General features: G+C 40.7%; 1 protein-coding gene across 1 annotated transcript in view; it reads left to right on the top strand.

Moving 5' to 3' along the window:
* The window catches only part of LOC126234308 (reversion-inducing cysteine-rich protein with Kazal motifs-like), a 354,561-nt gene that overhangs the window by 225,447 nt on the left and 113,254 nt on the right, over window positions 1-15,860 (top strand). Inside the window, exon 5 of the mRNA XM_049942994.1 lies at window positions 10,550-10,713. Within this exon, the coding sequence (XP_049798951.1) occupies window positions 10,550-10,713 (164 nt within the window). The remainder of the gene's footprint in view (window positions 1-10,549; window positions 10,714-15,860) is intronic.

Below are 15,860 nucleotides of genomic sequence, written 5' to 3'. Positions count from 1 at the left end.
AGACTAGCTAAGAGCCCTAAGTGAGGATCAGCAATTTACATAACAGCAACCAAATACATTAAATAAAACAGAACATTTGCACATATTGACATTTCTACTAAAAATTATTCACACAAAATTACAATCATATACAGTAAGTTTTATTCCCTCCAAATGGGACAAAGCATTTAAACGAGAGATATGCTACACAGCATACAATCAGACCATGACTCAAAGTTTGTGCAAAGAAAGAAATATACAGTTTTATGTTATCGATTCAATCGCACACAGTTACAGGAGCTCAGCGATTTAACATTAAATGAAACAAAAGTAAAAATAAATCAGCACACCAGTAGAGCTATGGTGTTACACATGCCCCATGTTTCGTTGATGTTTCCTGTAAGGGATACTTCAAGGAAACATCTATAACACCTAAGTGGTGTTGGCTGCAAACAAAAGAAATTTCATCCAACTTCAGTTGGGAGAGAAAAAAAAAAAGAACACACATTACAAATATACAGTATATACACTAAGAAATGCATACATTTCTTCCAAAAACATCCTCAAAATAATACATTTACAGAAATTTTCATATTCACACTAGTTTAAGGAAACTAATTTTCATCATTACACAAAATATCTTTAAGCATGTTCATTTCATACACACACAGTTCAAATAACTGACAAACAGTACACAAACTGATCTACATGTAAGTAGAATCGGTAAAGCCTTTAAATAATTATAAAAATTAAACACATATACAATAGCACAGAACATTTTAACTTAGCATAGCAGAAGTTTGTCTTTCAATATTTTTAAAGGAATGTGAATATCCAGACACACAAGCATGTTAATGATCATAGTACATTTTGCAAGGTTCAGCAATTAATGGAATGTAAAAAAAAAATTCATTTTGCATCCACATATGTACCAATATCTACACAAAACAGCTATGAGAAATGATTGCTTAAACACAAAATTAGCTTTTCAAGGTTCTCTCAAAACAATTAAATTTAAAGCTGCTCTTCATTAATAGCAGTCCAAAATGTTTGTTGCACATGAACACATTAACCTATTCAAAACCTATCTTTAATCATTACTGCTGTGTTTTAAAACAGACAGTCCAAAACTTTAAGTTGTTCCAAAAAAGCTAGCATCAAAACATCTACATCCATTTGAATGAGAATGCATATATATTTTTTGATAAATTTTCACTGACTTCAGAAAGAATAGTCAGTTCATAACACATTGACCAATAAACCTAACTAAGTTCACTGCTTGCCTCAGCACTAGCAGTCCATGTTACACATTCTACCTCTCATTAGCTTGTCAGTCTCTGTCTATAAATATTTAGACACAAAAACACAATTTAGATTAAGAACACTAAAACATTTTTCAATTAGTACACTGCCCCATCCTCTAGGTTTGGCAGTTCATGACCACTTATCAACCATTTGCCCCATAATGGCAAGTCCTTTGGCTACTGCTCAACACAGCATTTTTGGTAGCCCTCAACTTCAGGACCACAGCATTTTTGTTGTTTTGTCTTGTTTTTCTGCCCAACAGCATATTTTTAAGCAGTTTATTGTCGTCATCTCCAGGTTTTTTCATCTTTATGTCACATCTGTGGTAAATTTTGCTTTAATGGTACAAAACATATAACCTGCAACTTTGAAATAGTAATTAGGCACTGGCAACAAAACTATTTCTTTTCAAATGACAACATCAGGCAATATACACATCATTAGTTGAGTAAATTTTAAATGACATTTTTGGTATAAGGACAATGTTCAGGAGTTATCTGAGAATCCCAGATTTGTGGTTTTTCTCCCCACTTTCTTACTCAGTAATATTTCTTATGAAGTCAGTATTTATTTTAACTATTTTTCACACATTTAGGTCATCAGATATGTCAAGATCAGAACAATAACTTTAAATCCTATTGCAAGTGATTTCTGTCAACCCTTTGTGGCACTAGACACATACCTCACACATCTATTTCACATACATTCGCCAGGTTCATCTCCTCAGTTTTAAGCACACATATTTTTCATCACCGTTCTTACCCATTTCTGTACAACCATCTTTAGACATTAATCATATTAGATTATTCACTTTAAACGTTACCTTTATTCACACTTGCATCTTTCTGCATATAACCATTTATCCATTTACTTTAACTGCATGTTCCTATTCCTTTTTACTGTACCCACTATACTTTCATTATTCTTAGTCATTTTCTAGTGTACCCAAATTATTTATCCATTTATTTGTCCAAAAACAATACACAGTATGTTACATTATTTCTACACTATTCATTTTACTTTGATAGAGAAGAAGGAAAGAAGATAGTAAAAGTTCTGAATGATGAAGAGGAAGGTTGGCAGCACGAAAAGATACGGAAGTAGTGCTGGCAACGACTCGGGTCCCTGGTCCTCGTCAGGCACCTGACAATGCAAAGAGTGCGTGCCCCCTGAGGGTGAACAACCCTCATCTGAGGACATGTATCTTTAAGTAAACCACACACTGCAAACATAAGCCCTTTGTGATTTTTAAGTATATTAGAAATAAATTATTATCTTGTGGAGTTCTTTGCACTTTCATTAAGTGACCATGAGCATCATTATTCATAAAGTTTTAAGGTTTGCCACACTACATGCCCCTATCTTCATAATTAGGCTGGCAACAATAAGTATCCAATTGAAAATGAAACAATTCCTAAGCAAAGTCAAACAGTACACTACTGTAAATAAGCAACACCTGCCCCAGGTCTCAACTTCAACAAAACAATAACTCACTTTCAGGTAACATTCAGATACAATAATAATAAAGTCTTGCATAATATTAATAATATATACAAATACAGCATCCTGCCCCCAGTCCCTTTATTAACAAGGCAGTCTTTTAGGGTTCATAAAACAGTTACTTAAGTCTGGTGGCTTTTTAGGCCTCCTATTTTCTACATCTTTCACTAAGCTATTCAGATCTTGCCAACGTTTTGTTTCATCAGGTGGCTCTTTAGGTTTTGGAATTTCAAAGTCTTTAGCAAGATACAACATCTCCTGTCCTGCTATTATTTTATCAGATGGTCCTTTTTGTTCCTGTAATTCACACTTATTCAAAACATTGGTTAAGGCTTGCCCCAGTATAGTATCATCTAGAGGTTCCTGCAAATTATGCCCCTGTGTTACATTACTGAATAATTCCTTCGGTTTTGGCCCAGTTATATTTACTGTAACTTGCTCTGGAAAATTTTCACTAATTTTCTCATACCCTCTTTCAGTAAAAGTATATTCACTTTCGTTTACACCTGAAAATTCATCTTCACTGGAGTCATCACTACTCTCTTGCTCACCATCAGATTCACTTAAGTACGCGACTTTTGAACAATAGGGAAAGTTAGTATACCCATTTTTATCTGTATTCATATACCCTTCATCATCTGAGCTATCACTGATTTCATTTTCGTCATCAGATTCGAGCAGGAAAGCGACCTTTAAACAGTGGAGCAGTTCAACATTCGATGTTTCAGCCACTTCGTTTTTCGACTCATTTTCTACACAATGCACATCGTTTGGACTGTCAGACACTTCTGTTATACCACTTTGAACGATTTCGGCCTTAACTTCATATTTAGTATAATCGTCATATATTTCGATAACCTTCATTTCATTTTCTTCCTTACTATCAATTTCAGGCAATCGTGCGAAATTTCTACCACACCATTCTACATCAGAACCACTAAACACCTTTCCATCAACAATAATTTCACCTGCACTGCTTATAATGTCATGTTCACTAACGTCCTCCTTTACATCATTTTCACCTATTTTTAATTGTGCACACGTCTTTTGCGTGGCATATTCTACCTTCCTTTCCTCTTTATTCATCTTAACTTCCCCCACATCTACGTCTTTTACCTCATACACATCATTAACAGTGCCAATATTTCCCTTTTCACTCGCCTTTTCTGTCTCCCTTTCATTCTTTAATAAAGTCTTTTCGCACGAATCCGATACTGAGTTATCTTTATCATATGACTTATTAACTTTATTTTCATTTCTACATTCACCTACTACTGAAACCGGCCATCGGAAGTGTCTGATCCCGCCTCTTCTGTCTCTCTCTACGGCAGCCATCTTGTTCTGACGTCTGCCATTTGTGTCTGCTGCCAAATGCAATGTACGCTGCTCCGGCAACCGCTGGCCCGAGCACGAACGGTCATGTGACTTCGCACTGGGAACGCCACTATGTATCACTCCGCGCCCGTCTGCTATAGGCGCGTCCTTAACCTTCCTGCCCCGTAGTTTACATTTTTCCTTCTCGAATCTAATATTTGACATCTTTTCTTTGGGCCCAAAACCAGTTTCCGCGTGAATCCGGCCCGTAACACACGCGGTTTTCAGTTTTCCATTTCTTCTCTATTTTGGAAATTCCGCGTTGTGTATCCTCTACCGCGCATAGTATAATTTCCCCTGCCTCTCGCACGACCTCTTTGAATCGTGTTTACACGATATCTATCATTTTCATGTCGTTCAGCTTCGTCATTACTTTCTCGCCAATGATTGTTGTTATTATGAGGACGGGACTCGCGATTTCTTCGCCAGTGATCTTCATCCTCTACCCTTCCCAGAAACGCAGAAAAACTTCTGTGTGTACTCCCAACATATCGTTTAGAATCCTCAGGCAGTTTCTGCCAAGGAACCCAAACGATCTCAGCTTCAGTCCTTCTAGCCTTCAAATGTATCAGTTTTCTGTACCATGATTCGCAGAATTCTTTCATGGTTTGCCTACCTCTGACATCATACAGTCTGGCCATTAGAAATTCACGCCACAACTGATCTTGTTTTTGTTCTGACCAGTAGTCGTCAATAATTTTTTGCTTAAAATTTTCAAAAGACATGTGGTTCGTATCCAGATTCAACCCCCACCTTTTTGCTTCTCCCGTTAGTGCACTAATTACGACATTAATTTTTTCCTGGTCGGACAAATATTCAGGAAAATTTCTTTCGCAATTATTTACAAAATCAAGGGGGTGCCATCCGTTATGTCTCTTTGCAGGGTCGAATTTTTCCTCGCCCTCTAAGATTTTACTGAAAGGAATTCTTTCAGTAAAATGTGTAGGTCGTGTTTGTATTTTTATTTCCAAGTCATGCATTTTGCCTTGGATTTGTGAAGTGTTATATTCACATTTCTTTTCGCAATTCACAATCTGTTTGGTTAGTTCCCTACTTTTTTTCTGTTACAGATTGTTTATTCTGTTTGTATCTCGGATTTAATACCGAATACCTTTTCATCCACTTTAGTACAGACTAAGGGTTTTATTTCATCTTGGATTTTAATTACTTCAGTGTCAAATCTTTTATTAATGTCATCAATTTGTCCCTGTATGTTGGCAATATTGCCACTGATGACAGTAATTTCGCTTTTGAGGTTTTTAATTTCATTACTCACAATGTCTACTTTTACATCAACCTTCTCAATCTGTTTACTAAGATTCTTGCCCTGCTCTTGCATTTGTTTACTAGTATCACTACCCTGTATTGTAATTAGCTGCCTTTGTTCTGCATTTTGTTGCCCCAGCGCTGCGATTTGTGCATTAATATTGTTACTGTGTGCTGCAAATTGCGCAGACAGTATTCTAAGTAAGTCAGTCAGATCTGGTGTCTTTTCACTTTTGGTTTCTACCGCATTTTCAGGTTCGAGTCCTACTTCCCTCTCAGTTTCTGGTGATTCGAACATATCCCGCGATTCATTAACATAGCCACTGTCTTCCACAACATCGCTCATATTGTCTTCCTTAGTACGAGCGACATTCATAGCTTCTATCTGTTTATTGACATCGGCGTGGTAGCGTACGTAATTTAACTCGCGCGTAATGCCATCTGTTGGTGTGCTGCCTGAACTGTTCTCGATCGCATTCTGCTCTCGCGTATCTAGGTTCACTTCTAGTTTCCTGTCCATTTTAATTAATATTAAGTATCAATACCTTTTATTTTCAATTTAAGCTGAACTTTCATTACCCGTTCTGTCAAATAAATTACAGGTTCGTGCCGCTGGACGTTTTATGTTCACTATATGTTTGTAAAATGCTAACTATTTATAATTTTTTTTTCCCCTTGTCAGTGCAAATTGAACAACGTCCTGTCACGCGGCGCCACGTATAACACTGCAACAGCATATTTACGTAGCTTACGTAATCAAATACCAAATTTGGTTTATTACTTATTATGCCCCAACAGAACAAATAGTCCTGTCACGGAAAAGCCACGTGTAACACTCCTGTCCGCTGTTACTACTGCACCCTAACCTCAATGCTAGAAACAGGTTGTGACATAAAACTATTTTGTAAAAGCAACTATGGTATAAAGCAACAGAGCAGTGTTACCCTCTGAGAGGAATTTTGTTAAGTTGACCGTGTTGTACCTAACAGAGGTGGCTTATCGGAAATGAAAGTCAGAATTACGTAAATGTTTGAACAGTAACAAGCAAAATTTTGCCTATCTGCACTGTTTAACTGATAATGGAAAACGGTCGCCAGCCTAACTAGGCAAAAGAATGATTAACATTCTCGTTGAAGAAAATAGTTATAAGTAACTATAACGGACAAACACAACCTAGACTTGGCCACACGCGAGTGCAATGAACTCTGACACACTCATATGTTTACGGTAAGAGTGAAACTAACAGTTGGAGTAGCACAAACTATTTGCAACATTATAACAGGTACAGAAAAACACTATCACTTTCAGGGCTTACACAAACTGAGTGGTCTTTATACTGTTAATATGCACACAAGAGATACAAACACTTGGTAATCATGAACATATAACGTTTCACAACTGCAGCTTTCTCACTTTTACTACAGCGAAACACAATACTGACAAAATTGCAAGAAACTGACTCACCTTTTAGAATTTACTACAGACAACAACGTGATCATTTGCTTTATAAGCCTCAGTCTTAAGAACTTTTAATTTTGAAGTTAGCAACAACACATTAATAAGCAGTTTTACTAGGAAAATTATTTCAGCAAGCATCATTAACTTTAACTCACTCTCTTGCCACATTAACTTTAACTTTCACTTTACTATATTCAAGAGGCATTAATTAGAAAACTGGGTTTTAATGTACTTTCAGTAAGGACACTCGGTAATCACTTTAGTTCAAACGGAGAGGACCCTGAGAGGTGTTATGATGAGGAGAAAAATCAAGGTAGGTACATAAATTCAGATAAAATTTACCTTATATTTGAGCACACTAACACATCCATGAAGCTGATCCTTCACTGTACATCAATATAGTACTACGTTGCAATGATTGCGCAATGTGGTGGCAACTGCATGTTGGTAGGTGGATTCGCAGACTAAATTGCTGGACTCTGTCATTTCTTGGTGGCGATGGTAGATACAAATTCCAGAATAGCCCAGCTATTTATCCATCCATCCGAGGCATTGGAAAATAACAGAAAAGCCTCTCTCGAAACCAGCACTATGCAACTTTTACACGGCAGTGCACGGACTCGTAGCTCATCTCTGACTGTTGGCTCGTCCCCGACTGACTATCGGTTCCACCTTTTCCACCTAGGCCAACCACAATTTGCGCGCGCTACACAGTTCCATTCCCGGGGGGAACCACAACAACTCTTACATATAGAATAGCTAAGAGCCCTAAGTGAGGATCAGCAATTTACATAACAGCAACCAAATACATTAAATAAAACAGAACATTTGCACATATTGACATTTCTACCAAAAATTATTCACACAAAACTACAATCATATACAGTAAGTTTTATTCCCTCCAAATGGGACAAAGCATTTAAACGACAGATATGCTACACAGCATACAATCAGACCATGACTCAAAGTTTGTGCAAAGAAAGAAATATACAGTTTTATGTTATCGATTCAATCGCACACAGTTACAGGAGCTCAGCGATTTAACATTAAATGAAACAAAAGTAAAAATAAATCAGCACACCAGTAGAGCTATGGTGTTACAACTGTTATACATACATTTCATCGCTGACAAAGTGAGATGTCAAGCATCATGTTGGTTACCCCAACTGTTGCAGAGTCATCGGTTACTTTCGTTCAGAATATGTTCTTGCTCCGTTTAAAGAGTGGCTTGTATTTGTATATGCCGCTAACTTCGCTCGTAAAGCAACTCGTAGTTTCCACAACTCTACGCAATCCTTCGTCTTGGCGCCACTGGACTGTTCAATGCAGTGTCCACAATTCTAAGATGGTTCGTACCATCTAGGATGGTTCCATTCTAGGATGGTTTAATCCGTCGTATCGAATGGAGAACTGTATGATTCTCTGTATGTATCAAAGAGGGAACTGATTAAGTAAATCAACTACTCGGGTATTACAGGCGCATTTCTTATTATTGGAAGGGAGATAGAGCTTTACAGGATTGATGGGTTGTCTATTTCAGTTAACAGGGGTTCAATACACAAGAAGTAATTCGTCCGAGTAAGCAAGGGAAATAAAAGCTGAATGATACTGTAATATCTCAATAGGTGTCATTACATTATTTAAAAAAATGAGTGATGCAACTAATTAATCTCAGCCCCAACAACCGCATGCCTGTAGAAGCAATATGGGTCTACACATTTCTTGTTTTTTTTTCATTCTTATGTGCACGTCCTGTGTCCTGATTTCCATTTTTCACCCTTTCTGAAAGTGTGTGGTCAAGTTTGAATGATTTGAATGCAGAAGAACCAGAGAAGGGGTGGGTTTCTTAAGCTTCTACCAACCTAAACGGTGTCGGTGGAAGGCAGAGAGGAGGAACAAGAGGGCTTGGCCAAAGATGATAAAAGCAAAACGTTTTCCTAGCAGAGGTTGGTCATGGGCCTCCCCCAGCACCTCGGGCGGTTGGGAGAGAGCTCCGCGCGACGTCTACAGGTGGAGTTGTTCTGAAGACAGGTAAGGAACCAGACGTTCCTTCAGAACGCCTGTGTCGAACAAGAGACAAAAGGTATTTGAGTCAGTTAATAACAATTTGTTAATATCAACAATTTCTTCTCCTAGCCATTTTTAAAATTACCATTTATGTTCTAGTTACACTTTTTGGTTCAGTTAATCAGCGTCATAATAGTGTGATTTCCGTTAGGCGCGACAACGCGGTCTATAGATTCAAAGCGCAGCCCAAGCCTTAAAAGTTACTGTCTGCCGTTTTATTTTATTTGTGCGGAACATTTTAAATTATCAATAAAACTCTATAGAGCGTATATTCGGCAATATGACTGGATTTGATTCCAAGCGCTTCACGCAAAGATATGCAGCCATCAAAATCCTGCTCAATGCCAGCCACGAGGTGCATACAATTCTTCCCACTAATAACTGGTGTCGACATTTTGTTTGCCGTGTGAATTAGTGCATGTGAATGTCTGTGTTACAAACTTGAGCAGTGGCCACGTTCTCCCCAGATTTTCCCACCCCACAGCACTCTACAGATTAAGGCCAACGTGGCTTGTTATTCTCGTATGAGAAAGCCATAGGATTGTATATAAAAGCACCAGGAATGTTTTGTACATCTATTAAATACAAAAAGACTACTGTTAACATGATAAGTATTAGTCAAAAATAAATATTTTATCATTTGAAGCTATTTGCGTGATTGTTAATTTATTTTCAATACATCTGAAAATAGTGTCACATTTGTAGTATTGATGATTACGCTCCTAAAATCCGAAGTGCTTGGCTCAAGTTTAGCTAACAACACGTAGCTTTCTCTGACTGCCCCATAGAATACCAAAGCGTTATCCGTTGCGACCTTAATAAATTCAATCAGTGAAGGAATTGTTCCTAAAATTCAGGTTGGCCTAAATCTATTTGAAATAATGGGTAAAACTATTCAGAGAAGGTTACGTCGTCAAAGAAAAATAAGAGTGAATGTGGACAGGATATGACATCATAGGAGGCTGGAACAAAAGAAATAATAATAATCAAAAGAAGCTCCTGCTAGTGAAAGTAAGTGAACCTCCATAGGCTGCCACTCAATAATTAGTAAGAAAACCAGTGGTGAGTTACAATACTCAAAGTGATTATGAGGCAAATCTTAAATGTAGAGTAGAGTACATTGCAAGCAAAGAGTGGAGTCCAATGGTAGTTGCTAATTTTTTTGTGGTGCTACAGAAGAATGCTGAAGATTAGATGGGTTGATCACATAACTAATGAGTAGGTATTGAATAGAATTGGGGAGAAGAGGAGCTTGTGGTACAACTTGAATAGAAGGAGGGATCGGTTGGTAGGACATGTTCTGGGGCATCAAGGGATCACCAATTTAGTACTGTAGGGCAGCGTGGAGGGTAAAAATCGCAGACGGAGACCAAGAGCTGAATACACTAAGCAGATTCAGAAGGATGTAGGCTGCAGTAGGTACTGGGAGATGAAGAGGCTTGCACAGGATAGAGTAGCATGGAGAGCTGCATCAAACCAGTGTCTCAGGATTGAAGACCACAACAACAACAACAACTCGTATTCCACACTTTTGTGTCTGTTAGTCTCGTCTCTTGCCGAGGCAGGTTTTGTGCAGCAGGGCCGGCGCCCCGTGTTACAGACATGGTCCGCGGGGAGGCGTGGTGGGGACGCGAGTGCTGCGGCCTGCCGCAGTCCGCGGGTTGCCAACAGGCGTGCGTCACGGCTGCGGCTCGCCACGACCTGGCCACCAGCTGCCGCCACAGCGACGAGGTCGCCTTCTTCGCCTGCCTCGACCGCCAGCAGGTGAGTCGCAGCGTCTCCCACCGCCCACACTGTCACAAGTGCGGGCGTGAAGGTGCGGGCTGTCCGCGCGAGTAGCGACCACAACCTGCCGCTCGGCCTCTGTTGCACCCCGGGACGCCGTACAGGTGACACACACAAGGGAACCGCCCACGTTGGACCGTTCTTGCCCTTGAGGCGTAGCCCCTTCGCATCGCTTCTGTCACTTGTTAGGACGATATTGTTATAGGCATGAGTCATCGACAGATGTCACCAGCTGACATGGACCTGAGTTACAGAGCTGCACGTAGTTGTACTAGTAGGCGGCAGAGGTCAGCAGTTGACGGACAGTGCTAGCAGTCGTGGTCAAAACAATGTTGTAAAGTTATGTTTGATTAATATTTAATGTATCTGCATAATTATAATTGTTTTATATGTGTAGTAATTAGCAGTGTAAGTGCTGTATGAGTGAAGAAGAACAGAAGTAAATGGAAATTGTTTTGTTTATTCACGAAGTACCAGTTAAACTATACAGGGGATTTACTATAATTAAATGTGCAGTCAGTTTATGGTACTAATAAATCGTGAGCAGAGCACAAATTAATCGGTAATTTCGGAAGGAGTAAATTTTTATTTGATACTTTTCTACATTTATTTATTTATCAATTGTCATAGAAAGAAGTGTTTTACTATGATTGGTCAGTGAAGTAAAGCGCGGGTTAGCGCGGGATAATACTGAAACCTGATTTGCTGTTTGTGATATCAGCCAATCAGAAAAATGCAGGCGCGCGCCAATCTGTGCTGGGAACAAAGCCTTTGGTGTGATCTAGGTCAGTCGGGGCTGAGGATTCGAACTGGTAACATATCGTTGAAAGCAGCTCCGACGAAAGTACTATAAAATCGCAGAAAAATGCTAATCACGAGTTCGCGAAGTAGTACAAAGCGTACTTAAGTGAACGGTATAGAGGAAGTCGTGTGGAATTTCGGACGGAACATCAAAATTATTGCTTTTGACTGTTAGTTAAAACCGCGTGGCGTGTTGTGCAATCTAAGACTGGAACAGGTATTACGTGTAGACCTGAGTGCACAACATTTGAGCGAGCATTTTCATAACTAAACGATCCGGTGAACTCTATTAACTTCGGTAACGGGTGTAAATACCATAAACTGGCTACGTGTGTGATTGTGGATTGCGTGTGAACTTTACATTGTGTTGCATTTAGTACGGACTTGGCAGTATTAACTGTGATCTTTATCGTAAAAATACACCTGAAAATTTACATTGCCAAGTTAAAACTTTTATTTCAGTAACGAGCCACATCCCGTTTACCGGACAATTCTAGGTATGTTGCGACCTGCAGTAGACAGTAGTGGTCTAGTATTTTCTACTACAGCTTTTAGCTAGACAAATGAACATTGCTGGACACTGGCAGGGCGGTAAAAAGTAACGTGCCACACCGCACCCTCTGCGAGAGGTTGGTAGTTTCTGTTTTTCCACAGACATGACGGTAGCCGAGTGATGAAAAATAATCTCAGAAGAAACCGAAACATCTGATATGGGCGAACGTACACTACTGGCCATTAAATTTGCTACACCACAAAGATGACGTGCCACAGACACGAAATTTAACCGACAGGAAGAAGATGCTGTGATGTGCAAATGATTAGCTTTTCAGAGCATTCACACAAGGTTGGCGTCGGTGGTGCTGACATGAGGAAAGTTTCCAACCGATTTCTCATACACAAATAGCAGTTGACCGGCGTTGCCTCGTGAAACGTTGTTGTGATGCCTCGTGTAAGGAGGAGAAATGCGTACCATCACGTTTCCGACTTTGATAAAGGTCGGATTGTAGCCTATCGCGATTGCGGTTTATCGTATCGCGACACTGCTGCTCGCGTTGGTCGAGATCCAATGACTGTTAGCAGAATATGGAATCGGTGGGTTCAGGAGGGTAATACGGAACGCCGTGCTGGATCCCAACGGCCTCGTATCACTAGCAGTCGAGATGACGGGCATCTTATCCACAGGGCTGTAACGGATCGTGCAGCCACGTCTCGATCCCTGAGTCAACAGGTGGGGACGTTTGCAAGACGACAACCATCTGCACGAACAGTTCGACGACGTTTGCAGCAGCGTGGACTATCAGCTCGGAGACCGTGGCTGCGGTTACCCTTGACGCTGCATGACAGACAGGAGCGCCTGCGATGGTGTACTCAACGACGAACCTGGGTGCACGAATGGCAGAACGTCATTTTTTCGGATGAATCCAGGTTCTGTTTACAGCATCATGATGGTCGCATCCGTGTTTGGCGACATCGCGGTGAACGCACATTTCAAGCGTGTATTCGTCATCGGCATACTGGCGTATCACCCGGTGTGATGGTATGGGGTGCCATTGGTTACACGTCTCGGTCACCTCTTGTTCACATTGACGGCACTTTGAACAGTGGACGTTACATTTTAGGTGTGTTATGACACGTGGCTCTACCCTTCATTCGATCCCAGCGAAACCCTACATTTCAGCAGGATAATGCACGACCGCATGTTGCAGGTCCTGTACGGGCCTTTCTGGATTCAGAAAATGTTCGACTGTTGCCCTGGCCAGCACATTCTCCAGATCTCTCATCAATTGAAAACGTCTGGTCAATGGTGGCCGAGCAACTGGCTCGTCACAATACGCCAGTCACTACTCTGGATGATCTGTGGTATCGTGTCGAAGCTGCATGGGTAGCTGTACCTGTACACGCCATCCAAGCTCTGTTTGACTCAATGCCCACGCGTATGAAGGCCGTTATTACGGCCAGAGGTTCTTGTTCTGGGTACTGATGTCTCAGGATCTATGCACCTAAAGTGCGTGAAAATGTTATCACATGACAGTTCTAGTATAATATATTTGTCCAATGAATACCCGTTTATCACCTGCATTTCTTCTTGGTGTAGCAATTTTAATGGCCAGTAGTGTGTATGTTATTTAAAATATCTTTCAACAAGTCGGCAACAGTTATCGGCGATTGTTACTAGACGGCAGAATTGTTTCGCGTCCACGCTGAGGCAGCTTTGGGATGTGAGCCTGTCATGCTGATGCCACCCCCAGTAACCTACATCTTCCACAGCCCCTAACGGCGCTCGTCGTGCTACTTCGTGTAGCTATAGTTTTACTGGCAGTATCAGCTTTGTGTCAGTTTCAATGTATTTGATTTTACGTGGTTTTAACATTAGCTTCTCAATGACGTACTTTATGTGACGGGAGCATTATTGCTCTTAAATTGATTTTTCTGATACTACGTGTGAGTACAGTCTTCTTATAAATCTAAGCACGGCCAAGAAGCACATACCAAGAGGGTACCGCAAAGAATACATTCCTGGATGGTCCCAAACCAGCAAAGAACTGTACCAGAGCTGCCTTGAATCCGGAGATCAGGAAATAGCCGATGAACTGCTTCACAGCTTGGATGCTGCCAGAAGACAAAAGTGGACGGACACTGTAGCAAGCCTCAATTTCCAAACATCTAGCAGGCAAGCATGGTCACTGCTGAGAAAACTAGGTAGCGGCCCACCAGCGCAACGACAAAAAGCAGCTGTAAGACCAAATGCAATAGCTGCACATCTAGGTAACACGTCTAGGACACCAAAGGATAAAACACATACAATTCAAGCGAAGCGAGAATTCAAAATCTTAAAAAATGAAACAACAGAAACTAAATACTCTCGCCCTTTCTCTAGCGAAGACATAGAAAAAGCTCTAACACATGTAAAACCAACAAAGGCATCACGTTTCGACAACGTTCACCCTGAATTCATAATAAACTGTGGCAAGTATACAAAAGTATTGCTGGCTCGATTTTTCACAAACATCATGCAAACTGGCAATATCCCACAAGAACTCAAACTCTCTAGGGTAATAGGTATTCTAAAGCCTGGAAAGCCAGCCGACAACCCAAAAAGCTACAGACCAATTGCCCCGCTGTCTGTAATTTACAAATTACTAGAGAGGCTTAGCCGGCCGGAGTGGCCGAGCGGTTCTAGGCGCTTCAGTTCGGAACCGCGCTGCTGCTACGGTCGCAGGTTCGAATCCAGCCTCGGGCATGGATGGGTGTGTTGTCCGTAGGTTGGTTAGGTTTAATTAGTTCTAAGTTCTAGGGGACTGATGACCTCAGATGTTAAGTCCCATAGTGCTCAGAGCCACTAGAGAGGCTTATATACAGGGTGTTGCAAAAAGGTACGGCCAAACTTTCAGGAAACATTCCTCACACACAAAGAAAGAAAATATGTTATGTGGACATGTGTCCGGAAACGCTTACTTTCCATGTTAGAGCTCATTTTATTACTTCTCTTCAAATCACATTAATCATGGAATGAAAACACACAGCAACAGAACGTACCAGCGTGACTTCAAACTCTTTGTTACAGGAAATGTTCAAAATGTCCTCCGTTAGCGAGGATACATGCATCCACCCTCCGTTGCATGGAATCCCTGATGCGCTGATGCAGCCCTGGAGAATGGCGTATTGTATCACAGCCGTCCACAATACGAGCACGAAGAGTGTCTACATTTGGTACCGGTGTTGCGTAGAGAAGAGCTTTCAAATGCCCCGTGCTAATCCATACATCAAATGGGCATCTGCCAACTCCGCATTTGTAAACTTTGCACTGACTGCAAAACCAAGTTCGTGATGAACACTAACCTACGTACTGATGTGCTTGATGCTACTACTGTAGAGCAATGAGTCGCATGTCAACACAAGCACCGAAGTCAACATTACTTTCCTTCTATTGGGCCAACAGGCGGTGAATCGAGGAAGTACAGTACATACTGACGAAACTAAAATGAGCTCTAACATGGAAATTAAGCGTTTCCGGACACATGTCCACATAACATATTTTCTTTATTTGTGTGTGAGGAATGTTTCCTGAAAGTTTGGCCGTACCTTTTTGTAACACCCTGTATAACAGAATTAGCCCAGAATTGTTCAGGGCGATCCCAGTTGAACAGGCAGGCTTTTGGTCAGGAAAAAGTTGTACTGACCAGGTGTTGTCACTCACTACTTACATTGAGGCATGATTTCAGAGAAAATTGAAAACATCAGTGGCCTTTATTGACCTCTCAGCAGCTTACGACACTGTGTGGAGAGAAGGCATCATGTCAAAAATCTTCGAGCAATTCCTGGGA

The sequence above is a fragment of the Schistocerca nitens genome, chromosome 2, assembly GCF_023898315.1.
Source record: "Schistocerca nitens isolate TAMUIC-IGC-003100 chromosome 2, iqSchNite1.1, whole genome shotgun sequence".
In the NCBI taxonomy this organism is placed as follows: Eukaryota; Metazoa; Arthropoda; class Insecta; order Orthoptera; family Acrididae; genus Schistocerca; species Schistocerca nitens.
This window is presented reverse-complemented; position numbering and strand designations above follow the sequence as displayed.